The sequence below is a fragment of the Bactrocera oleae genome, chromosome 2 (assembly GCF_042242935.1).
Source record: "Bactrocera oleae isolate idBacOlea1 chromosome 2, idBacOlea1, whole genome shotgun sequence".
Classification (NCBI taxonomy): domain Eukaryota; kingdom Metazoa; phylum Arthropoda; class Insecta; order Diptera; family Tephritidae; genus Bactrocera; species Bactrocera oleae.
The window spans coordinates 74,691,512-74,718,566 of NC_091536.1; the positions used below are offsets into that span (position 1 = coordinate 74,691,512).

The following is a 27,055-nucleotide window of genomic DNA, read 5'->3' on the forward strand; positions in this document are numbered from 1 at the left end:
CACTAGACTGAGCGATGTTCCAACTCCGCAGGCATCGTAGATGCCTCGATCACCTTCCATCTGTGATCTGCCAATACGAAACGGTGGACGTTTGTCACGTTACATACGAGTTTGCCGTTTTTGGGCGACCAATAACAAGAATCGAATCTCCGAACGAAATTGGTATTTTTGAATATTTTCAAAATTCTCGGATACGGTTGTTTTCACACGAGATCAACTGTTTCCACACGGAACTTATTCAGTTGAAATTTAACCGTAGCAGTCTACTATAATACATATAACTGTAATTTACTATATGATCGTAAATTTCTCTTGTGATAGTTGGCCGTCGGTCGGTGAGGGAAATACTTAAACCTATACTATTTATAATTTTAAGAATCAAGAGACAGTGCAATCAAAACAAGTTTCAGTTGAACTTGACTCTGATTTTGAAAAAAAAGATAACTAATTTCTCAATTTTTTAACAACTCATTAACTTGAAATACCTGAGTCTTTCAAGGGCCACTCTTTGGAGTGCATGAATATGAAATCCGATATAGGTCAGCAGAAATGAGAGCCACCAAATATATGCTTATAATATTTTTATTAGTTCATTTACCAGCGGCTACCGGCGCTTATTGAACTCAATGGATTTTTAAATGTTTGTGTAAACACTTTTGAATAATTACAGATCTATCAACAATTATGTATAAATGTATGTTTATATAGAGATAACTGTTAACATATAAGTAACATGCAAGTATATATGCATGCTAATGAGAAAATACAATACATATACTTACATACATATTTCGACATACATAAATATAAGAAAGTAACGAAAGGTAAATAGCTGACGCAAATGTTAAATGAAAAAGTAAAAAACAAAACAAAAAAATAAATAAAATAAAACAATTCATGTCAAAACCTCTGAAAGTTACGCGTAATGCGATTTGTTGCTTTAAAAATCATTTAGAACAGTTATGCAGAGCAGAGTAGTAATTGCTTGCAAAAATAAGTACTCGACAAACTACATATAAGTAGTATGGTTTCTGTATAGACATACATACTTCTACATATGTATATTATATATTTATAAATATATTTACATAATGCTTGCATTTTCAACTCTTCGAGGCATTCATACAAATTTAAATATTGCCTTATTATCAGTTAAAAAGAAGACTTGATAACACTATGCTTCCATCTACTTGATCAAAGATTAGCAAATGCAAAAGCCAATTGAAATTTACAACAAAATTAATGTCTAATGTGCGATTCTTCTAAAACCTTTGTTTATTAATTGTTGTTATAAATTATTGTTTACTGATTGTAGGGTGCATAGATTGTGAAACGGTTTACCGGCGAAAGTTTTCCAAGAAGACGAGGTGGCCGAGTGGTTAAGGCGTTGGACTGCTAATCCAATGTGCTCTGCACGCGTGGGTTCGAATCCCATCCTCGTCGAATATTGGTTTTTGCTTGCTGATAGAATATGCATATAAGTACATATATAAAATGTTCAACGATAATTTCTCCATTTAATTTAAGCTAATTTTAAATCAGTGGTTTATGTCAAAATCAGTCAATTTTGTATTAGTAGAAAGTGTTTACATACATACACTCAAATATTATACATATTACTAATGGCAAGTTATTTTATTAGAAACAATCAAAATCTGGGTTTTACCATTAAATAACTTTAAAATCATCACTAAATCCAAACTCTTGCTTCTGGAACTTTAACTGTAACCACACAAATATATACAATACGTACATATATACAGTAACTAGATCTTTATTGTATACAACGTTCGTACTTTTATCACTATCATTAGTTAAACGAAATCAAAGTTTGTTATAGAAAACTTTTCTCTTAGATTTCTAATTTAAAAATTTTCAAAATTAAATAAAAATTATTCGACGAGGATGGGATTCGAACCCACGCGTGCAGAGCACATTGGATTAGCAGTCCAACGCCTTAACCACTCGGCCACCTCGTCGTTATATACCAAATGACTCGTGTGTTTATTTCACAACAAACACTGCTTTACCATCCCTAAGTCGGTAAAGTTAAAGAGATCGTTTGTATTATAATATTATTGTACAAGAAAATAATCATAATTTATATCGGTTATGTAAAACCATAGCTGTAAATTCTCGGATATTGTGATTTGTGAGCAATATATTAAGATCAGTGTTATTTAACCGCTACCAATACGTAGATGAAGCCCACAACAGCACAAAGTTTCACGAAGTTCTACTGTAGTATAATATGTGCTATAATAGATCAAAAGAAGATCTTTGGAGATTTTAAAGTTTAGAATACCATAATGGCTCCATTGCTGAGATTCCTCATAACTTGCGTTAATAAGATTCCACTTTTCATTTTATTTTCCTTAAATATCGAATAACAGGCTACAACCAGCTATCCGTCCTCTTGATAAGCAAATACCGCGTTAATTCTTAGTTACTGTGTCTCTCTCTCTCTTTCCCCTAGCAGGAGTTTACACAACAGACAGGCTGTAAAGCTTGTATCGCTTTGAAGAAAAACATATATTTGTATTATGAAACAAATTTGCTATCGAGAGTGATACACTGATTATGATGATCTTCCAATTTTTAGGTACTTTTTGTTTCTTGATTCAGAAAAGCTCTCAGTTTCAACGTTTTCTTTCCACCGACTATTGTCTCAAAGTCTGAAGACAGGCAAAAGCTGCTAGGGGAGAAATCCAAAGCATATATTACAGTAAATTTGGAGTATTGCAATCGTTATCATTGATTTGTAAAATGGTGCTTCGGTCGCTCGTTGAGTTCGCAGAGTATCTACTTTGTACAGAGTTTTCGCAATCCCGAATATTCATGAACATTCAACAAGCTTCTTTGATATCTCTATGGTGTCAGCTATCTCGATAAATTTAATTTTGTTGGCAATAAGCTGATTATCTGAGTCTATTGGGTTCATGCTCTTAGGTGCTCATATGGGCTGTAGGAAACAAACCATTCAAAATTTTGCTTACTGCTTCCTATGGCAGAATTTTTTTCATAAAAAAAGAGTGTTTGATTAAGACAAGAGGAATGACATAAGAATTCTAGTAAGAGTGCTAACAGGTCACTGCCTAATTGGTAGACATGCCAGCAGACTGGGAGCACCATAAAATAACTATTGTAGAAGCTGTCAAGAGGTAGAAGATAAAGAGATTATAGAACATCGTCTATATGAATACAAATATTTATATAGGAAAAGATAAAAAAATTTATATTGATCAACTTCATAGGGAGCACAGGGTATTTCAGAGAGGAGAGATTTCTAGACTAGGGGTATTTTAATCCCGGTGGTTTCACAATGGGCCTCCTAAAGGCCTAGATGGGTCCTCAGACATCCACTCTACCACCTACCTATGACAAAAAATTTATTTTCATTCATATTTTAATACAATAACTTGCGTTACTCAAAATGTTATATTTTACCAATCAATTGTCAGACAGCTGGAAAATTTATTGACATGCTTATGGAAGGCCAGAATGAACTGAAAAATATATCGATTAAATTCTGGTGCAGTGCAGCCCTCTTACAGAAGCAAAATTAATTTATGAACCTATGTGGTTTGTGCCAAGTCGTTTAAACGATTGTTCAAAGACGAAAATATTGTTATTTTAATTATTAAAAAATTAATTGCTGAAGCAAACTAATGTAAAACTTTTCTAAAACGTGGTAACTCCAACTGTTGTTTTAATGATAACAGTAACCAACAATACATAAAGTTTGTTGTAAAATTCATTCTAGAGTTCAAGTACATGTCGGTCGGGTTTACTTAACCGGAATGATAACGAGTTTTACACATACGAAGATAATATCAATAATTCATTTAAAATTTAAATTTTGAATAGGTAATAAATAAAATTGTGATAAAAAAAATTCATGCGACGAGGATGGGATTCGAACCCACGCGTGCAGAGCACATTGGATTAGCAGTCCAACGCCTTAACCACTCGGCCACCTCGTCCTTATAAATTATTTGCGCCGAGTTTCTTTTTCTTATTAAGCTCTCTGGCGGCACCACATTACCGACCACAACGTCTACGAATTCAGTATGTTTGTTACAATCGTGAACTTTGTAAAAGCTTGTATGGCAAAATCTAATATATTCTTTTTCTTGGGAACATTTTTACAATATTAATCAAAGTTGTATATAGAAGAATATATTTACTTCTTTTCATCTCTACTTATTTTAAGTTTCCACTAAACCAACACTTGTTTGTGCTCTGGAAAACAAATAAAGTTACTTTTTATTAGAAAACTTTATATCAGTTTATTTTATTTTATTCGATAAAAATATTTCCTAATGTACTGCAAACTATTTCACAATAAATAAACGTATGTGAATTAATGAAAATGTATGAAATGCAATATTTTTATGGCAGTTCAGATCTCCACGTTCTGTTTATATTGGGGCAAAAGTACAATGATCTGCTTTGTACCACAATAAAGCTAAAACAATTTCTAGTTATACACATATAAATAAGCTTGTGTTATTCCCTAATTTACTGCTACCGAAACAAATGCCAATGATATTGCCAAAACCAATACAATCACTTTCCCTTGAGAGCGTTGAGAATCAATCGGAATGCGCTATTGCAGGATAATGCCCAAAACGGCACAGATATTGCGTTGGGGACGCCCGTTGGAAAGCTCAACAGGCCGCCAAGAGGTTCAAAGCTAATATTTTCGTTAAACACTATAACTGGTGCGTAACGATTACGTACTGTGATAATGAAGAGTGCCAGTGAAATGATACCTTTCAGTAGGTAGCCCACAACAAGCTCGACTGAGGCACCTTTTAAACGCTGTATATTGCCTTCACTGCGCAATTTGGACTGAATAGATTTCAATTCATTTTCGGCACGCATTAATTTTACAGTGTATGTGTAGTGACTAGTTCCAGCCGACCCTTGGCGTATGCGTTCAACCTTTTCACGGGCCTCTTTTAGTTGCTGTTGCAGCTCATCATTGGAGGCAGAACCAGAAACGCAACGAAAAATTTTCGAAAGTTGTAACTATAATAAACAAATATTTTAAACAATAGTCTTATTTGATGTATATTGTTGATTCAATGCCGGTGGCACTTGCTATTAGCCACTATTCACTTACCAATTTAACCAGGTCGCCTACAATGGTCAACAACAGGCACAGCACTGCAATGGTTACAAAGAGGAACATTATAACAATTTGTGGTTTCGAATGCTTTGGACAGATAGCGTTTAAGGCCAGGTGGGTAAATATCGTTGTACTGTTGTTAATTAATTAATAAACGTGATTCCTAAAAAAATATTGAGTATTTTCTTTTGTCTGTTCTTATTTCTGTTTTGCTCACAAAAATTCAATTAAAATTGCCATACTGTAATAATTTTGTTTGCTAAATTTCTTTTATGCTTAAAACCAAATATGGGAATGTTTATTTTAAAAATATTTTAATTGTAAATATAACTTGCATACACTTACTAATCGCATAAGTCTTTAAAAGTTATTTAAAAGTGCAAATGTTATTATTTGGAAGAAGCGCTATGAAATATTGTCTGAGCCACATTTTATTGCATTGTGCAACCCTGCAACACATGTTTTGTGTTCGTTGCTTTTTGCAAAATATGTAGACCACAACAAAAATAAAGATTGGGGAAAATTTCGTTGATTTAAGCACAATGACGGATCAAGTGCGCGCGGGTTTAGGTAACTTACCAAAAAAATTTGAATTCTTATCAACACCGATTTCGCGGGGATCACTACGTGGATTGAAGCGTTGCCCCGGCTGTGGCCAGCTTAATGGTGTACGTAGTTCTATATGTCGAAATCAATTTTGTAAATTACGAAAAGAGGCGCTTCGTACGCATATACCATTAGATCCAGTGCAGCTGGAAAGTCTGGATAAACAGAAGTCACTATACTCCCTACGCAAAAAGGAACAGAATGCACAACCTCGCAACTTTGTGTTAATTACAGCATCAAGCAAAAACGATACGAAAAAATATGAATGTTACAACTGCAGCCCTGCAGCATCAAATAATGCAGATATTTGCAAGCATATTTTAGCTTGTACAACAAAACCAGATTCGCCTCCGAAAGCGGAAGTCTTCACTATTTCCCGCGATGTATTGTGGAACTTGAACAGCTTAGATAATGAGCACAAGGAACGTTTGTGGAATACTTATCAACAAGAAGAAATTAATGTGCCTGCAGTGCAACGTATATCCAATTCCTTATTTGTGGTGAAATGTGAAATATCGAAAGTATTTCCAGCTGGACGATTACATGTCACAGCTATCGGTAATGGCTGTTCTACAAAAAAGGGAATATATTCCTGTTCATGTAAAAAACTGAAAATCATTGTTGAACCTGATAATTCCGTTGTAATGCAGGAAGAGGTGTGCGATCACATCCTTTTAGTTTTGGCGGCTGTTTTAAGTAATCGCAAAGGTAAGGCGATGTTTGGAAATTTCGCAAGCGCATTGAAATCGTATTGGATGCCTACTTATATTGAGACGCCAATTGTGGACTCAACGCAGGAGGACGCACTGTTTGGTTTAAGCATTGATATCGGTGGAAACTTTGACATGGGCGGTGGTGATAGTCGACCAGGCGATGATATTTTTATTTATAATAGTGATTTTATGTCTGGTGGGGTGAGTCAATACAAATATTATAGATCGGTATAATAATTATTTGTTTTATAATATAATTTTTATATTTAATTACGTTCGTAGAATATTCCCGACTTCGAAGACATTATCCTGAGTAATCCGACTAAATCTATAGAACAACTACATAACCAAAATATAATGGATAATTCCATAGCTACAAATTCAAACACAAATCACAGCGATATACTACATCCTGGTGATCCGAATTTAGGTTTAAGCTTTGCCATTACTGCAGAAGACATAGAGGATATAAAATTTCATGAAGCTCCATTCATCAATGGCGTAAAATCTCTGTCATCATCAGCACTAGCCAACAATGTGACAACTGCACATTTGGAGCTGAGTGATTGCAAAATCGAGTTAATGGACCAATTTGAACTCACCGATCAAATTGACTTATCGACAACTGATGACATCACGTTGCAGCAAGATCATACATGGCTAGGGAACGGTATAAGTATATTGGAAGCGCCAATACTAAATAATACAACACCGATCGATAGTTGCGCTACAGAGTCGACAACTCTAGAAAACGCAGATTTAACACATTCTACAACCATTTACAATAATAATACGTTATTAAAGTCCAATCACGTGGTCGAGGCACCACCAATCCAGTTACCCACCATTGCAGTGGTCAAGAAATGCCCAGTTAAAGCTTCCGAGTTGGTGAATAGTTTAAATACACGTAAATTTCCACCATTACCAGAAAAGAGATCGATAATCGTTAATGGTGTTACTTCTTTGGAACAGCGTCCAGCAAACGATGAGAGTATAGTCTCAAGTAGCAAAGAACCATCGCTAGCCTTTTCATCGTGGCTGGATTATGTTATTGAGGTAATCAATGATAGTGTTGGTATTGTGGAAGAAAGGAGTGTGGAGCATATATTCCATGTTCATGAGGTTTGTTAGCCCCTTTTGCTACTGGAATTATATTTTAATGCCATGATTTTACATTTGGTAGGAAATATTTGCTCACTTTAGCAAAACTTTCAGCACCGGTGTAAAGCTGCGTATGCCTAGCAGCACAACTGTTATAAAAACGGGAAAATACAAAGGGCTTATAAAGTATGTTTGGTACTTTACGAATGCATCGACGGTGCGTCGCATTTTCACCACCAAAAATGTAAGCACTGCCGACTAAAACAATAAGAGTGAAAGCATTTTCTCTCATTTTGACTCCAAATACTATACTAATTAAATTGTTTTTATTTATTTATTTTTTGTTTGCTTACATTTCAAGATTTCGTTGGAGACGGAACGCATTTTTGAATACAGTTCCGATGGCGAATTTGTGCCATATGTAATACAACCAATTGTGCCTACTACTAACGGCAAATACAAACGGGTTTATCCCAAATTGTCGCTATATAAGACACATATTTGGCTTGAAAGTGGCAACAGCGTAAGTTTCTCATTTTTCACAAAGTCTTTAGCCTCGGGTTTCAATTTAATAATATTTTTGTTTTTATTTCAGGAATATAAAAATAGTTTTAAACTTGAGTGGCTACCCAGTGCCTTTCCAAAGAGTCACCATGGCATACTGAAGCTGGAATTCACAGTGGGTGTACAGGATCCAGAGGAAATGCAAAGAGCGATTGTGGGAAAATGAGCCTAGTTATATAGCAAAAGTATTATATAAATATCTCAGCATAGCAAGCTAATAAGTCTCGTGATACTCATACTTGTATATATGTATATAGCATGTTTAACTCTGTGAAAAATACTAAAATAATAGTTATTCATTGTTTATAGCACGTTATTTATCAATATTAGTTACTTAATTTCGCTGCTAACTTTAATCATAAAATTTTCTTTTGTAACTAAACTAAGTAAATTGCATTATTAGCAAATGTAGTAATTAATTTTTATATTTAAGTGTGAAGAACTGAATATATGAAATTTTTCAAGACTTTAAAAATAAAAAATAAATTATTTTATTTTGAATGTTTGTCTTGTATGGAAAAATGTTTTATTTGAGAAGATATCTTCACGAAACTTGGCATGGATTATTTACCAACACAATGGAACAATCTCCAAACAAATTGTTTAGATCGGACCACTATCGCATACAGCTGTCATACATACAACGTAAACGTTAAAAGTCGAGAAATGTATGAAAAACTTTTTTACAGGTTAACTTCACAAAATTTGACACAGATTATTGACCAAGCCAACGTTACAATTGCCGAACATAATGTTCGAATCGTATCACCATAGCAATAGCTGCTATACAAACTGGACAATCATAATTAAGATAAAGATTTTTAATCAATTTTATACTAAAAGAAATGCTCCTACATTATAGCTTCGCTGCAGCAGAAGTGAACGTTTTTTATTGTTTTCTTTTTTTTAATAAAAATCACGAAATTTTTCTGATTTATTCTTTTTAGTTTATTTCATATTCTTATTCATTTCAATTCATTTTCTGTTTTCATTAATATAATATACATATACTTATGTATATATATAATGTATATAAGTATATTTTTATAATTCTTATGTCGTTATGCTTAGCAGCTAAATAATTTCATATTTCAATTCTGTTCCCTTTTAATCTCTTTATAATTATGTCGCCTGCATTTTGTTTAGTTATGTATATATGTATGTATGTATGAATTAAGTTATGCATTTTCGCAAAAATTACAAACTATTTGACATCAATACATAAATACATATGCATGTGTTGTATGTATGTATATGGTTATACATAGTTTGAAGCTAAACAGTTGCAACAGTTTTAAAAGCGTTGCTTTGTTTCGCCAGTCAGTACAGAAAAATAGGCATTGCATTGCAAATGTGTTTGTGCAGATTTTTAATGATTTTATTTTCAATATTTTACAAGCCTTAGTGTGCACACAAGAAACATTCTAATTGAAACTGAAAGAAATTGTGACAGTCGCAGTTGTGGTTGTTGTTGTATTTTGAATATGTTTTATGCCACTAAATCGCTTAGCCTACACATGCATGTATATGTATGTATGTATTTTACATCGACATGTAGATCACATTTTTCTCAATTTTTTAATTATGTTGAATATCTTTTGTTAATAATCTCATCCACATACATATGAAATTTATTTGTATTATCTGCTAAATAAAAAATATGTTTTTTGTTTTTTTTTTTCATTTGTGAACACTTAACACTTATGGACATCTGTATGTAATTATTTTAATAAATGAAACCAAAATACTAATTATTTCACTGTAATGTATGTATAATAAAGTTTGTTGTTGTTGTTGTTGTAAAAATATCAAATTGAGCTTTTATAAAGTAAAATATTTGGTTCAAAATTCAAATTAAACAAAAATCTGTCAGAGACTATATACCGAATATATCGATTTTGGTTTCAATAGCTGCTTAAAGTTGATATATTTGTAAATATTAGGGTTTTAAGAAATCTTGCATACATTTAGGAGCAAATTGTTGACAACAGTAGCAGTAAGAGCTTTCTGTTGAACTATTTTCGATTTCAAAAGAAACGGTTTGTGTTTTCTAAAATCTATGTTTCCGGTTTCTCACAATGGAACTAGACGAGGTGCTACAAAAATAGCGTCGAACGATTCCAAAAAGTATAACTTTTCGAAACACAAAAATTAATTAGTGGATTTTCACATTGTTAGATATAGATATATATAAAGAGCAATTTGGAAGTCAAAGAAAAAGAGTAGTTAGCAACTGTCGCGGTTTTGCAATTTGTGTAATCATATATGATTAAGTTTTTAATATTAAAATCGGTTAGATTCTATAATTCATTCTAACTCACTTTCGCGTGATTGTTTGAAGACAACGCTTTAAGGTGTTATATCCACTTGTGAGTTTGAAAAAATCGATTTTTCTTGCTTATATTTCGAATGTACATACTATAAATGAAAATCTTCTCCGAAAATTCGAAAATTCATTTGACAAGTAGTTTTGTAGAGATGAGCGTGTTTGTATGCACTTTTAAAGGTAGTTATTCGGCTTTCAAAACTCTAAACGCTTTTTACTCGAAGCGCTGTTTTCAGAGTCGGTAAGAAACTTATTTCCGAAACGGATAAACTGATCAACTTGAAAATTTCACACGACCTTTTTTAGATATATTATGCCCGCATTTTGGCATAAAAAATCAAAATTTTGACTGGTGCTTCTATCAGCATTATTCATCTATTGTAATAATAATTTTTTTTTGATTTTGTGATTTGAGATAAAACAGAAATATTTTGCTCATCGTGCATACAAATTTTTTCAAAATATATCATCGATTAGTAAAAAACATTAAATTCTGTAAATGCACATAATTTTTAGAAATTTATTAAAAAAAATGCGTCTTTAAAAAATTGCACGAAAAAACGTGTTTTATGATTTAGCTTATTAAGCCTTTGAGCTATTTGAACATATTGTGGGAATATTGTAATAAATATTTAAGCAATTGTAATAAAACTATATGTTCAAAAATCCAATTTGCTGTTACTGTCATCTACAATTTACTATATTCTATATATTTTTATGGTTGTGTGTGTTTAAGCGCTGCTAGTTAAAAAAAAAATTGTATAATTTGATTTATTCGATTTTTTTTCATTTAATTTATATATTTTCACTTTTTAAATTAAAATCTATTTTAATATTTCGCGCTTTTTTCTACAAAATACATTTTTGTTTTTAATTAAAATTTGTAAATTAAATAAATTAACTGTTAATAATACTCTGCAGTGTTATATGGTTTTCTCAAGCGCAAATGAGCTGTAACTTGCTTAGATTTTTAACGCCTGCTTGTTAAAATTCGCAAATTTCATTACATACATACAAGTGCTGACCATATATTAGCATGTACGGTATATGTGTGTTTGTGTATCTTTAAGCTTTCTTCGCACTCTTGAGTTGCCAACTTTAATTTTAGCTTACACATTTTCAGTTGTTTTGCACTTAGTCTAACTTTTTATTTTTATTTTTATACTCCACTTTACAATACACACACAATTACTCTGGTTAATTGCATTAAATTTTTTAAGTGTAATTTTTTAACTTTTTACAAATTCGTTAATTGGAATTGAATTCACACAACTCGTTTCGTTTCGTTACGTTACGGTATTTACGCGCAAATATCTACGTATATATCTAAGTGTCGGCTATAGCTATAGTATGTATGTATGTATTTACAGTGCTTATTTGCATTAATGGTATTCAGTTATGTATGTATGTATAGGTGCAACTACAATTAGCACTTACGCGTGATTGCCCGCTTACCACGAGATGAATAAATTTATTTAAATTCATATTTTCTCTTGTGCAATTACTATTTAAATATTTAATTTAATTTTTTTTTTAAATATTGTATTTACGGTGTTTGTTTATATTTCTTTTGTGCAAAACTACAAAAATGCAATCGCTCATTATTCCATATGTCAACGTTTCATTATTCACTACATTTTGCGCACTACACTGACATACATACATACACATTAATTACAATCATATTTATTATTTAAATAGTAAACTTCTTCAGTTGTGTATTTGTGTATGTTAACATATATATGTATGTATATATTATATATATGTATGTCTGCTTATATACATATATATATATTTGCTTAGTAGTTTCTAGTTTACAGTGGTCAAATTTACAATTGTACACATATTCCGTCTTCGCTCTCATTATAAATAATTTACTTATACTAAATATCTGTCTGTATACAGCTTTTATCATCTAGTTTTACTTTTCCTCTAATTTTTTCTTTTAGTATTTGCTAGTTTTGCGTGACTTTTTTGTGCATTCAGAAACACTAATTTGTGAATTTTTTTATTTATTTGTTTGTAAATATGCGTTTGTGCTGAAAGGAAAAGTATGAGGACGGACGAATATACACAAATGAGAAACAAGACAAGGACACTCAGTAGTATGACATCTAATTTTGTTATGCAATATATTTTTTTTTAATTTTTGTTTAGTAGAAAATATTTACGCTTCTTTATGCATAGATTCTAGTGCAAAAAGTATCAATAGTGAAAATATTTTTTGTTGTAATAAATTTTAATTGCTGGCATGTGTTGTTAATTTTTTTTACTTTTTTTTTTAATAATAATATTTTCATCACAAAAAAAAAAGATAAAAACCACTTTATTAAAAATTTTAATTTTATTTAGATATAGAAACAAAGAAAAAATTTTAATAATTTTTTTAAATTCAATTCTTGTATAATATAATATGTAAAATATTTTTTCAAGGATTTCTCAACAAACTAAAAAATTATTTTTTGGCATCATGTTTGCTCAAAAAGTAAAAAGGTTCTGAGGCGCCTAGAATACTTACACGAACTCCTGACAAGAATAATTATTATATTATAATTAATATTATGAATAATTAAAAATTATTATTATTTAATATTTTAATAAAATTGTTCAATATTCATAACTTTTTTTCATAACAAAAAAAATTATAATAAAGATATTAATAAAAGTACGAAAACAAACAAAAAAAAACATAAAATAAAATAAGTAAAAGGGTTTTTCTTATAAAATATAAATTAATCGAAATCGAAATCAGTTATTCTTTATTTATTGAAGCCTTTGGAAAATATAAATATATATAATATTTATTAGCATTGGCATGACATAAATAACAGCTTAAGTAGATTTTAATCAATTTCGTGAAAAATTGTTATATTTTAAATTCTGATTTTGTGACATAATAGTGAATGAATAGCAAGAGAAAAATTCTTCTAAAGTTTAGTATCGATAATAAAATTTATTTCATTAGTGCCTTAGCCATTTCTTTAAGTTTTTAGCTTTCGGCTGTACATATTTACATACTGTAATATATCATAAAGATTGCTTCACCTAAAACGGAAAACAAAAACTACTGAAAGCCCTAGTCGGCGGCTTAGAATACTCGTCTCTTTATATGGATGGCCCAACTTATGTAGAACTTATTTCAAAAGTTTATTTATAAACAATGATAAATCACAATACAAAAATATGACAGCCGCAATATTTTGTGATAAAACTGCTCGACACTTAATCAAATCCGCTTGAAATATTTGGCTGCGAATAAAATCAGAATTGCGATTCATTATTGAAATGCTAGCAACATTCTTGTGCAACAATTCACTTAAATATTTTTTTTTTTTGCTGGCAACAATTCATAAAAAAACTTTTTTTGTCCCAATTTTTCCGTGTCAATCTGTGAAGAAAATCGTAATTGTGTATTGCGCTATATTTTTCTGCAGCAATATGCAGAGATGGGCAAGATGTTTTTTTTTTGCTAAAATATGTTATAAACAATGTTGTGCAACATTTTCTACTACAGTTTTTTAGCGATATTGATGATAATAATTCTATAAAAAATTAAAAATATTTCAAACAACAGTAAAAAACTCTCGCAATGGTGGTCTTCCAATAAATATTATTTGTAAATGTTGACAACAACACACTGCAACATGTTGCAGTTAATAAGTAACTTGAGTAACGATGTCGCCGTAACAAAAAACTGTAAATAAATTACATATTAGACGATGTTGCTATATATTTTTTGTGCAACATGTTGTTAGCAACATTTATAAATATTTCTTGGCGTTTTTTTCGAATAAAGTCTTCCATATGCCAATAATATTTGCCTATTTATTACACATACTGGAAATATTTTGTGCAACATGTTGCTAGCAACATTTATCAAGTTTTTTTTTGCGATGACTTTAAACAACATTTTCCACATACCAGCAATAGTTGACTATTTATTGCACGTAATAAAATTTTTTATTGCAACATGTTGCTAGCATTGTTTACTCATATTTGTTTACGGTTTCTTCGAACCAAATCTTTCACATGCCAGCAATATTTGCCTATTTATTACACATAATGGAAATATTTTGTGCAACATGTTGCTAGCAACATTTATCAAGTTTTTTTTTTTGCGATGACTTTAAACAACATTTTCCACATACCAGCAATAGTTGACTATTTATTGCACGTAATAAAATTTTTTATTGCAACATGTTGCTAGCATTGTTTACTCATATTTGTTTACGGTTTCTTCGAACCAAATCTTTCACATGCCAGCAATATTTGACTATTTATTACACATAATGCATTGATGTATTTGTGCAACAAGTCGCTAGCAACATTTAGTAATATTTATCTGCAGTTACTTTGAACAAAATCAGCCAGCGATAGTTGACTTTTCATTACACATAATCTCATAAAAGTTCACGAAAGCGGTAAGTGAAGTATTTAGAAGAAATTTATTTAGAAACACATTCATATAAAATACAACATATGTATGTGTATGCATTTGGTGGTTACTTACGAGTACTTAACACGCAGAAATCAATAAAGTGCATGCATTTAAATTTGTTTGATATTTCTTTCTTTACTTTGCATATATATTTTTTGTTTTATTATTTATTTAACATATGAGATGGATTTTATTTTGTTTTTGCTTGTGTTTTTTTTTTGTGAATTATGACTATACAATGGTAGGCGTTCAAACGCTTGTGATGTTGATAATTAAATATAAATATGTTAATTTTTTTTTATAATTTCACTTTTGTATTTTGCTCGGTATACATTCGCTCATAAGACTAAGACTGGGTGTGTATGAACATACGGGATTAAAACCATTTGCAAGAAAATGTTCTTGACAAAACTTAATTTTAACACATGCTTTGCTTATATAATATAAAATTTAAACAATATATTTAATTTGCAGTTATTGACTGCTGTGGATAACACAATTCTAAATACGTTTATAATGTGGGTTTAGTTATTCTGTTTTTTTTTCTAACCATTTATATGACGAAGATTATATAAAAGTTTGCGACAAACTTGTAGGACAACCCTAATTCGTACGTAATAAATTACTGAAACTAAATTTATTTATTTTATACATAAATATATGACAGTAAGACAATTAATTGTAATAAATATAGCTTTAAAATACTTTTAGAAAATTTCTAGCATACACAACTGCTTAAATATAAACAGTAATTACTTAAAAATATTATTTAAAATAAATATTTAGTATAAGTTTACTACTCACTTAGGCAATAGTGCTGCTCATTTTTAGCACAACGCTATATACTGTTACCATATTCAGTCAGCAGTTGGCTGCCGTTTTCATTGAAAAAATTTACAATCATGCTTAGGAGGGTTCGCGAGCATTTGCTTTTTTCATTCTCATTGTTGGTTTTGTTTTAATTTTTTTTTAATTGTAATTTGCATAAAAATAATTTGTTAGTCTATTTATAAATTTCACTTTTTCCTTAATAGCTACTACCTACTCATATTTATATGTACGTTTAATTTAATATATTTATACATATATATTTATATTTATATATTATTTTTATTTTTATTTTTTTTTGTAATTCTAACCTACAATATCTAAACTTTGAGCATCTGTAACAGTCGCTGCTTTAGTTGTTGTTAGAGTTGTCAATTGTTTCGTATTAGTATTAGTGGCATTTAATAAACCGTTACCATTACCATGCAAAATGGTTTGATTATTATTCCCATTACCATTACCGTAACCATTACCATTGTAATTAATTGTTGCGGTAGTAGACGATAAAGAAGTGTTGGATGCGGATTTTGTTAACGGTGTGGTGGAGTTAACATTACCCATGTTGCAAGTTTTATTTGCATAGGCGTTTGGATATTGTGGCGGTGGCGGGGGTAATAATGGTGTTAGACCATCAATTATGTCATCCGAGCAAGGTGTAGATATTGTTGAAGCATTTGCGTCAGCGAGCGAATTTAGCGGGTCCAGTTGGTGGTGTTGTTGTTTTTGTTGTAGATGTTGATGGATTTGTTGTTGTTGTTGTTGGAAAGCCAAATCCGTATCGTTGTCGAAAGCAGGTGGCGGTGGCGGCAGTGGCATTGTTGTTGCGTAACAATCGAAGCGATCAGTTGTTGTAAGGTTTGGATTACCATGCGCGCCATACAATTGCAGTTCGGCGACAGCGTCAGTTAACGAAGTTAGTTGTGATGTTGGTTGTTGTTGGTTATGGTGATGGTGCAGATGAGTTGATTCAGATTGGTGTGGTTGTTGTTGTTCATGGTGGTGGTGGTGTTGTTGTTGTTCCAAATTATTTACAAGAGAAAACCGTTCACCATTAGTGGAAATAGCAGCAATGGAAGTGGGTGTTGTTGTATAATGATTAGTGGAAACGGAATCGGTATTGGTATTGATATTGGTAGTGGTGTTGGTGTTGGTGTTGGTGTTGATATTCGTATTGGGGGATACACAATATGGTATTGTATTATGTTGGTTAGTGGTGTTGGTTGCAGTAGTGTAGGCATTAGTAGTAGTATTAGTATTAGCAAAATTTTCATTATAATTAGCATTACCAATTAGATTAGCATTACAATTGTTAGTGTTGTTGATGCTGTTGCTGTTGGTCGTCATATTAGTCAAATCGGGTGTTGTTACAAACATAGCTGTACTATTTTGGTTTGCCGTTATTGATGCTAGTGGTGCTGCTGGTGATGTTGATATTGTTGGTGTAGTGACTGATGATGATGTTGATGATGATGATGGTTGTGGTGTTGGTGTCTGTGAGTTTGTAAGTGCTGGTGTGTTGGTTGCTGTTGTTGTTGATGACTGTACTGAATTGAGCGACTGCATGTGTTGTGATGCATAATGAGGTTGTTGCTGTGATGATTGTTGGTGGTGTTGTTGATATTGTAAATTATTTTCGCTCGTATTGGGCGTCAGCGTTGTTGGTGGTGTTATGTTGCCACCACTAGTATCAACCGTAGTTGGAGTTGTAGTTGTAGCAGTCGTTGTTGTTGTTGTTGTATTGTTTGTTGTATAATTTGTATTCAGATTGTTTGTGGTGGTGTTGTTGGTATTATTACAAGCATTTGCATTTGCATTTAGCACATTTATATTACTAATACTATTACTATGATTTACGCTACTACTATGATTATGATAGACCAAATTATTACAGTTTTGCTGGGCATTTATATTACCATTGCTACAGATTTTACTGTAGAGATCCGGTGTGGCCGTTGTCACATCCTCGAATTCCGTGCGCAACGCTGTACGTTCAAGCAGTTGCAGATTGCGCGGCAAAAACGAGAGTATATTGTAGATGAGGCGTATATCCTCGCTGGAGGTCCAAACGCCCGGCCGTTTGTTGTGATACAGTTTGGCGTACTGGTAGATGCTCGCCGTGCTGCAGTATTCCATTTCCATCGCCAGGGACGAGATGGCGCAGAAGGTGCACGCCTGTGCGCCACCATATCTATTTGTGGTGGATTTAATGGATTTCGTGGTGAGTTTGGTGTGCGACGTTTGCCAAAGTTCAGTTGAATTGATCGCAATCGGAAAAAAGTGAGAAATTGAGGTAGTTTAGTTGAATGCTCATAATATTTATTAAATAATGACACTTATAAAATAATATCTATACAAAATATTTAGCAAAATTATGAAATTTTTTCCGCACTATTAGTTAATTTATTTTAATATAATTATTTATTAACCTAAAGCATTCCTTATAATTTCTGCTTCTTAAGGCATATTAATTTCCCTAAAATACGTAGTACGAATCTAGTTATGCTGTTTAAGTAATGCCTATTTCAGTACAAAATCGCCTTTCGCCATCTCTCTGGTCTAATGTTAAGAAAAAACTATATTTGAAAGTATCGAGGGATTTATCCAGTTCTGTTCTAGGCAAGCGGCTATTTCCTTATCCCATTATAGTGGATTAAACCTTGGTTTTGCTATCTTTATTTAATTATGCCAGTCTATGTGATTTATACCAGTTTGTTCGATTCGCTACACTGCAAGATTTAGCGTATCGAGAACAACTGATACTCTCATTAGCTTATCTAATACAGCACTGTCTTCATTTTGTCAAAATTTACAGCAACTACTATAGGTTGAGACATTCTCTGCTAAGTTGTTTGATTCTGATTTAAAATTTACTCTGTCCTCAAAAATTCAAATGCTCAACGTCTGCATTGATTCCGTAAACATTCTTCTAACAAACATTTAGATTTAATAGTCGTTACCGTTTAAAAATATGTGGAACTTCCTCGTAGCATAAGTGTTCTATGGTTAATGCCTTAGCTCAAAATTTCGTATACATTTTCTTACTGTGCTAAAGTTTTCCAGACAATTAGATACCGTAAGTGATTGAGCAGAGTTCTGCATAAACTATGAGCCTTAGGGTTTGGTGGTTAAATCAGCTATAGCGTCCATATTACAATGGAAAGGTTAGTGCAGCCAAACTACACTTAAGTACATTTAAGGCAATATATACTATATATACATATATGTACAGTGCTTATGAAAATCTTACCTATCCACAACGACAATTGGTCCATTGCGATAATCGGCGCAACGTTCGTGTACATCAACAATGAAATCGTAAATACTCTTCGGATTCGACATCTCCGGCCAACTGGGACAGTGCAGCATTTTCACATTTAGCTCGTAATCATCTTGTATCGATTGTATGACAAAATCACGACTAACATAATCGCTTTTGTTCGTCTTACGTAGAAATTTGACGCGATAGTAATCACTTTCGATGGGTTGCGTGTCATCTGGCCAAAATTGTGCGAAATTCTGCGAAGCAAATAGACGTCAGTAAAAGAGTTTATAGAAGAAAAAAAATGTCCGACTATCAACTTACGATTTCGTCCAGTGATGACAGCAGTACAATGGTCTGGGCATTGTGGTCCCACACCATTTGCCAGAAATCTTTCATAGTATGTGACATCGGATGTTGTGTGACGATGAAGTCACGTAAACGCCGAAAGCCGTGCAGCCACGACGCATTTATATAATCGCTACCCTCCTCGCCCGGTTTGGGCGTTAGATGGACACGACTACTTTCAATGGGGAATATGGCACCACGATTTTTCACCGAATTCACCTGCTTCATCGCAGATGCAATGTGTATGTCTTTCGTTTGGAATTGTATAATATTTTTGTACTGCTGTTCCAGATAGGGTGTGCAGTTCTTCAGTTCTTCGACTTGCTCTGTACGCAAATTCGTTTCGCCCGAGGCAATTGCCTCGACAAGCGCATCGTGTATAAATATATATTGTTCCTCGGTTTGTACGAGGAAATTACGCTGTATGCGTATATGTCGTAAGAAACCGAATACGTTTACAACTAATTTCTGTTGTATTTGCTTAAGCATGGCGTCCAAGACGATGTAGGTGCCAGTACGACCAACACCGGCACTACGAGCGCGCATGGAAAATAAATAATAGATATGTGAGTGAATTTGGACTTGTCTTCTTCAAACGGGTACTCACCTGCAGTGCACTACAATGGGACCCGCATCCTCGGGATTCGCAGCGGAGGATTTCTTCACAAAGTCCAACACTGGCAGTGGATGATCGGGTGTGCCGTGATCGGGCCAATTTGTGTAGTGATACTGATAGACAATTTTCTCTGCATTGCATTGCTTCTTTTTCTTTAACTATAGAATATATTAAAATATGTTTTGAGAGGATGGGCTTTCAAGAATTGGGGGCATACCTGTTTTACCTTCAAGTGCTTGATTTGTAGCGTACGCACTGTGTAGGTGGACATAACCTCCTCATCGACCATTTTCACCTGTATAACACCATAGGTCTCGATGCCATCCTTCGGCCAATACATGTCACATTTCCGACGCCCGCGCTCCACCAAATTGGTAATCATCACAATTATGGACACACGCTGCTCCCAAATCATGCGCCAGAAGCAATCGAACGTGTCTGGCAGTGGACCCTGCGTGCCGATAAAGGCGCGTGATTTCTGATAGCCATCAATGAAATTGGCATTAATGTAGTCAAGATTCTTCTTTTGTCCGGGCGTGGGATGCAGGTGGACGCGGCTGTGATCATCTGTGTGACAGAAGTAAGTATATAGTTATATTTACTTAAGTAATAACAGTAAAATCGTGCTACTTACAGGCTGTTATATTGAGATAGCGATTCTTGCGCTTATTCTCTGGATGCTGGGAATGTTCGCAAGGTAAATCATCAATCGATTCATTTTGGATCGCCTCGTATTCGCGACTAAAGCCTATATCACCGTCGGCATGCAGCGAGGCCACGTGCTTGGCGAATTCATTGACCGGCACAGCGGCACGTATCTCACCAGCCACCTCGACGGGTGCCTCCCAGTCGACTTGCGGCAAGTTGGGATGGTGTGGTGGGTCGTCCAAGTAGTAGTAGGCGGCATGGAAACATTTCCTGCTAGAAGAAAAAAAAAATGGCGGAAGAAGGGAAAGTGTTAAAAATCATTACAAATACGACAAATGTAATGTAAAAAAAAATTATTGATTACTTAAATATTATCTAAGTTTAATTATAATCAATTGAATGCTTTTTATCAACGGTGGAAATAGCAATCAGTTGAGGCATTATCTATAAAGAAAACAGAATCTGCCTTGATACTTATCTAATCAGCAGGAATGAAGTTTATCTTTTCTGTGTGATTTAAAAAATTTAAATTTTGAGTCAGTCCCACTATCTTATAATACATTTTTGTAAACGACTACTGTCAAACTTTCAGCTAAGACAGATTCGTAGCTTTGTTTTGATCGAAGGGGGCGTGTCTGCGGATTTTAGAAAAAAGAAAAAACAACACCAGTCGGTGATTTGATTTTTGCTTTTAAAAAAGAAATCGCGCAGTGAAATCAAAGGATACTTGAATATTATATACGGTGACGTCTTCTCTTTCTATAAAGTTGTCGAGTTTCAATGTGGTCACACGTCAGGTTCTGTTGAGTTCAGGTGCCCGAAAAATGGCTACCATGGAGAATAACATTTCAAGAGTCTTTAGGTTGCCGACTGCAAAAAAACAAACTCATCACCGTAAGACTCAGCAGTGTGTGATGAAAAAGTTTCTGCGCCGTTTTGTTACTATCGACAAAAACCAAAGCACAGCCGACTTAACCCAGCGGACGTTATCCGAAAAATGCCCTTTAGGCTAGAGACCGGATGCTCATTGCTTTCAACGATTAACAAGGTGTTATCTACATCGACTACCAGATAAAAGATATGTTAAAACTGGGTCGATAAGGCGCTGAATTAAAAAAAAAAAGACCTATGTGGCGAAGAAAAAATGATTCTTTTCCACTTTCACCATCGTCATCGGTTATGAAGTACTTTTATTGTTTCTAAACATGAAAAAGTCACACGCCAGAAAGAAATTTGAAACGAATAAAGAGGTAGTCGCCGACTTAGCTTACTTTGATGATCTCCAGAAAACATATTATATAGACCGGTTAAAGACTTTTGTTGGATAATTGCTGGGTCTACTCTAAAAGCAGACTATGTTGAGAAATAAATCGCTAGTTGGCTAAATAATTACTGTACCACTTTCCTATTTAAGATCGAACCGTCCTCTCTGGGCCACACCTCGATCAATTCAGAAATTTGGCCTACAAATGTTGGAGTGTCGCCCTCGAATACAACAGCCAACAGACAGCACTCATTACACTCGTCATGTGAACAACCTTTACTCATGGTTACATACTCATATTATATTATATGATTTTATTGTGCGAGTATATAAAGTGATTGATAGCTCTTGCTGTGTCTGTGATTTTATTTCTTTTATCTTTATGTGAGTAATTGTGTTTGTTTTTGCACTCAAATCGATTTATATACTTGTTTTAATTAATTGCTCATGCGCGGGGTTAATGTAGCGCACAAATGGCTTGCGCAATAATCACATAAATGCAGCATCAAAATGCGAATATTGCAAATATTTATTGCAACCGAGAGGCGTTGAGTGGCTCGTGCAATTTTATAAGTAGCCAATAAAGCAATGTACCAATAAGGGCTTGACTTAGTTTATTAAGCATAATATTTATGAAAAGTGATGCGGTACATATGTATTTGTGCACGCACATACACACACAGACTTGTATAGAGTTACTTAGAGCAGAGTAAGCTTAGCCGAGCTGTTAAATTGCCAGGGGAACTGCAAGAGCGCTTGCAACAAATACTGCCATTCAGCGAAATATCATAGAATAAAATATATATTTGTAATGGTCTGTATGTTTTTGTGTGTGTGTTTGGTTATTTGTGCTGCCACCTGTTTGTCAGCGCGCTAATGATGGAGAAATGTTCGCAAACAAACTAAAAATATTAAAAATTATACTTGGGTATCTGTGAAGTGCATGAATGGATATAACTGTATATTAGGGTGTTCGTTTATTCCCAAGTTCATTGTTTCTTTTTGTAAATGACACCCAAAGTTTCAGCTTTTGTCCTTAAAAAAATTATCTAACGTATACACGCTCTTTATATTCAATTTACACCACTACCAAATCATTTGACCTCTACCCATATACATATTTAACATGGGATTTTTTCATTTGCAATATTTTTTTTTGTATCTTCAAAACAAATCAGTTTAAGGGGTTACATGGGATATTGTCCTAAATTTTCAAGTAATAGTTTTGGAGGTGCAGCTTTGAAAAGTTGCGCGCTCGAGGTTAGGGACCAATGTCCAATACCTAGTTAATGGTCTTAGTTCAAAGACATATGTTTTTCTTTTTAATTTTGATGATCCTGTCAGAAATTCTGCTGTCAACGCGGAAGCACCTTTTTTCCGAGGGACAATCGGAAATGACGTCGTAATGATCTTAATCAAATACTTGAATGCATCTTCTGAACAATAAAAAAGTTGAATAAAATATTTAATTTTTTATATGAAAAAAACTTATTGAAAATAGGGCGTTTTTTGCTCAACGAAATCCATGTAACCCCTTAAATCTGCATTAAATGTACTGAGAGTTCATAGTGTGCCATGTCGTATGAGCAACACAGCATTTATAAGAATGCTCAAATGCTCACTTGTAAGAATGCTTAGGCCATTTGATTTATAACTTTAACTGAGTATAACTTTTGAACGAGTGTTTTTATAGAAAATATCATTTTGATATCATTTTGGGAAGTGGAAAATTTTGTATTATAATATCCTAATTCAAAGAGTTTATTTACATTAGATACCTTTTTTCTAACAAAAAAAGTCAATTTGAGAATTAACGGACACCCTACTGTATATATGAATGCATGAAAATATATATGTTTGTATGTTTTAAATTATGGTAAGTTACAAGCCTACAAAGCTGGCTGAATAAATGCGCTTTTAGCAAATGAAGTGTAATTTTTTATAATATGAAATGAAAGCGCAGCGATGATATACAAAAGATGAGTAAAAATGAACAAAGAGAGTAAAATGAAACAACAACAAAAAAGCTAAATAAAAATGTATAAATGCAATTACTGGGTAAAGCGCTCCCTAAGCACTCAATTAAATGAGGGAGAAAAGCGCTGATAATGTTGAATGTGGATTGAAAGGTGTTTCATATTTTTTAACCGCAAGCGGATAAGAATAGAAACAAGAAAAAATAATAAAAAATAGTTGCAATTAGTGTAGTTCAATTTTTATAATATCCACAATGCGCATTATTTTTCCCATTCATGTATAAGTCAGCTTATAAAAAATGGTGTAATGTTGTACGGAGTAAATTAGACCAGAACGAAACAGGACTAGCGAAGATTCAGGCAGGGCGCGGCACAGTGATCGCCAACCAACACCAACCACTACTTCCCCCTACCAACAAAATGCGCCAATTAATATTACTGATTTATTGCGCTGCTTAAAATTTGCCTAATTCCCCATGTCATTGTGTGAAATAAAAGACGAGCTGAAGCCTTTTTGGGTTGACAATTTGGTTACGTTAATAATGGGTTGACGTTTTTCCAGCAGTCATTTTTGATATATACCTTGTAATTAAGTAATAAAAACTACTAAATGTAGAGCAGTCATTAAGTTTTCAGCTCATTACAAGCGCTAAAGCGGGCGTGTTATACCTGAGAGAGTACACTAATTTGACAGGGATACATAATGGTTTTTGCTGAGCTCTGCTACAGACGTAGATACCTCAAATATAAAATTATTTTTATAATTACTTCGTTTTTGTTGGGTAATTATATGTTTGCTTGTCAAATAAAATTTGAAAAATGCTCAAAAGTTGGCGCATAGGCATAAATAACTAATGAGTTGGCTTGTTATATAACGGAGTTTAGGTTTAATTATTACTCCAAAGTTTTCACAGTTAATTTATATTACTATAAATGGTATTTGCAAGGCATTAGTATAACTACATATTTATGCTTTTTGCATTTACTAGTTGCCATTTAATGAAATGTTACTCATACGACATGGTTACCTTGGCCTTATCATATAGTAGATATATTAGCACATTGAGAGCTATTGAATGGATACCAATAGAAACTAAATACAGATAATGATATTTGCTATAGGTATTCTCCAAGGATGTTTAGAAGTAAAAAATTAATTGCTTTTGCCTTCTATGGAACTATTTCAGAAATAAGTATAACACAAGCTTCGGAAATATTATATTTTGTGAGATTTATCGTCTTATGAAGTTGTTCAGTAATAACAAATCTCAGTTAAGATTTTATCTTATTTAATTATCAAAAACTTTGTCATTTTAAGCGCAAAAAGAATACATTGAATTTGATACTTGCTTTTTAATGAAAAAGAAAAGCGAAAATATTTTATACTGTAAGTATTTATTAATATACGATTGACTGAGCTATCAGTGTAAAAGTTTGGAAAAAAATTTAAACATACAATTTTTCAAATGAAATTAATATAATAATAGAAAATAATAATCTGTTACTCGTTTTTAGTCTTTAATAAAGAAAAACAGTTGAGTATCTTTCAATATAATCGCGTACGTGTTCAACAAGGCGTATGAGTAACATAACGAAAAATCTCTAAATTTAGAGATTCATTGCAATAAATTTCAAATATATATTTAATATAAAAAATTTATATTTCATGCAATCATAAGTTTCCGATTCCTGAAATATTCAAAGATTCTAAAAACGACTGTTTTAAGGGGATATTTTTTCTTGTGAATTTAAAAAAAATTATTTAGTTTTGCATGAATATCGAATAACGTAGTACGTATGTATATATAAAATTCTCTAAATTGATATTTTGGCGGCGAAACTGGCTTGGTCTCAGATCTCGTAAAATATATATAAGTGAGCAAAAAAGGCACAGTTGTTGTGAGTAGGTAAAAATTTGTAAGAATTCTCAAAACTGGAGAAGAAGCACGGTTTAAAATAATGTCTATATAACAAATTATTGTTTCCAGTTGAATCCGACCAACCACTAAATGTTAAGGAGATTGCTCTGGCAATATGATGCTTTGTTAAACCTTTTCTAAGATAACTACCCAACTTATTTAATACTGTATATTAAGGTGTTTTATCCGCTTGTGAATAAAAAAAAACGATTTTTTTTGCTTACACATATATAATATATATTTAATGCCAGGCGTGGAGTCGCTATCCTCATAAGCCGATAATAAAGAGATTGCAAATAATTGCTGATAATACAGAAAAGCCAAATCATAAATAATCCGCATAAAAAATTGATAAAAGAAAAAATCGTAAATACAATCACTACTTATTGTATTGCCAACTATAAAACCAAAAAATTGTCAGAATATAGTTGCGTATCTCAAGTATATACCAAAATACAAATCGGTTAAAACCAAAATTGCTTCTTACAGCTAATATTCGCACCCTCGGCTACTCCATCAACAGCACGTCGAAATGCATAATACAGCCCATATGTGTAATCCTAGGCAAAATATTCGCCTAGGGGGCCCAGGATGGTTAAATGAGCTAAGCCTCCCCCTCGCATATATGTATACACCAATCAAACAGGTACATTATTGGCACACCCTAATAATACACACCACTCCTGAGAACCCAATACAGGATGTCACCACACACGAGAACGCCTCACACCAACAACCAACAAAAAGGATTGGATCATTGCTTCTACACTCATTCGCTATATGTATATCATTCGTTTCGTCTACGGGCCTGAGCGCCACATCAACATTCGCATATACACCTGATTCGACAAGGTAGCGATCTTACGCGCAACTGTTCGTTGACAACTGTTGGACACCGATACCTCCTGATTCTGATCGCCATCATCCGAAAGTCGTTTCGCGCAATTGGATTCTCAACGCTCTCCTCGTCTACATCATATTGTTACTTTGCATAAACATTGTTGTTATAATTTTAAATAAACTTGTGGTTTAACCGAAACGGTCAAATAACTAAGTTCAACGGAAACTTTTATTTTTCAAATTTGACACACAATATTTGAGAATATTCTTCGAAAATTTGAGTTGATTCAGCAAATAGTTTCGGAGTTATGAGCGTATTTGTAAGAGTTTTTTATTATTCGAAACACTGTTTTTAGTAACGGTGAGGAAAATTCCCTGAAACGATTGGACACGAACTTGAACATATATTTGTCACGTAAAGATCGAAGGAATAATTTTTTTGATAATAATTTCGATTATTAAAAATATTCATCTA

The 27,055-nt window shown here is 33.0% G+C and overlaps 3 protein-coding genes and 3 non-coding genes across 14 annotated transcripts in view; 2 read left to right on the forward strand and 4 right to left on the reverse strand.

The window, feature by feature from the left end:
* The first annotated feature begins 1,361 nt into the window (after nucleotides 1–1,361).
* Nucleotides 1,362–1,443, forward strand: TRNAS-GCU (transfer RNA serine (anticodon GCU)). Its single transcript has one exon. It is a non-coding gene; the product is annotated as a tRNA-Ser (tRNA).
* Nucleotides 1,444–1,897: 454 nt separating this feature from the next.
* On the reverse strand, nucleotides 1,898–1,979 carry TRNAS-GCU (transfer RNA serine (anticodon GCU)). Its single transcript has one exon. It is a non-coding gene; the product is annotated as a tRNA-Ser (tRNA).
* Nucleotides 1,980–3,901: 1,922 nt separating this feature from the next.
* Nucleotides 3,902–3,983, reverse strand: TRNAS-GCU (transfer RNA serine (anticodon GCU)). The gene has a single exon. It is a non-coding gene; the product is annotated as a tRNA-Ser (tRNA).
* Nucleotides 3,984–4,259: 276 nt separating this feature from the next.
* On the reverse strand, nucleotides 4,260–5,364 carry LOC106616036 (uncharacterized). Its single transcript, XM_014232484.3, has 2 exons — nucleotides 5,129–5,364; nucleotides 4,260–5,034 (listed from the first exon to the last, which is right to left on the reverse strand). The coding sequence occupies exons 1-2, from the start codon at nucleotides 5,195–5,197 to the stop codon at nucleotides 4,570–4,572; spliced, it is 534 nt and encodes a 177-aa protein (XP_014087959.1). The 5' UTR covers nucleotides 5,198–5,364; the 3' UTR covers nucleotides 4,260–4,569.
* An 80-nt stretch (nucleotides 5,365–5,444) lies between these two features.
* LOC106616017 (uncharacterized) lies at nucleotides 5,445–8,495 on the forward strand. The gene is made up of 5 exons (XM_036358655.2): nucleotides 5,445–6,654; nucleotides 6,736–7,575; nucleotides 7,637–7,798; nucleotides 7,916–8,077; nucleotides 8,150–8,495. Exons 1-5 carry the CDS (start codon nucleotides 5,677–5,679, stop codon nucleotides 8,282–8,284), a joined length of 2,277 nt encoding a protein of 758 aa, XP_036214548.2. The 5' UTR covers nucleotides 5,445–5,676; the 3' UTR covers nucleotides 8,285–8,495.
* Nucleotides 8,496–14,870: 6,375 nt separating this feature from the next.
* Ptp99A (Protein tyrosine phosphatase 99A) overlaps nucleotides 14,871–27,055 on the reverse strand; it is a 404,350-nt gene continuing 392,165 nt past the window's right edge. For 3 of the 9 annotated variants that reach the window (XM_070105683.1, XM_036358657.2, XM_036358656.2), the window contains 6 exons: nucleotides 20,568–20,854; nucleotides 20,151–20,500; nucleotides 19,925–20,091; nucleotides 19,294–19,849; nucleotides 18,958–19,226; nucleotides 14,871–17,898 (listed from right to left, as the gene is read on the reverse strand). In XM_070105683.1, the coding sequence (XP_069961784.1) occupies nucleotides 16,017–17,898; nucleotides 18,958–19,226; nucleotides 19,294–19,849; nucleotides 19,925–20,091; nucleotides 20,151–20,500; nucleotides 20,568–20,854 (3,511 nt within the window). In that variant the 3' untranslated portion in view covers nucleotides 14,871–16,016. The remainder of the gene's footprint in view (nucleotides 17,899–18,957; nucleotides 19,227–19,293; nucleotides 19,850–19,924; nucleotides 20,092–20,150; nucleotides 20,501–20,567; nucleotides 20,855–27,055) is intronic. The other 6 variants (XM_070105685.1, XM_036358659.2, XM_070105688.1 and 3 more) reach the window with 5 other exon arrangements.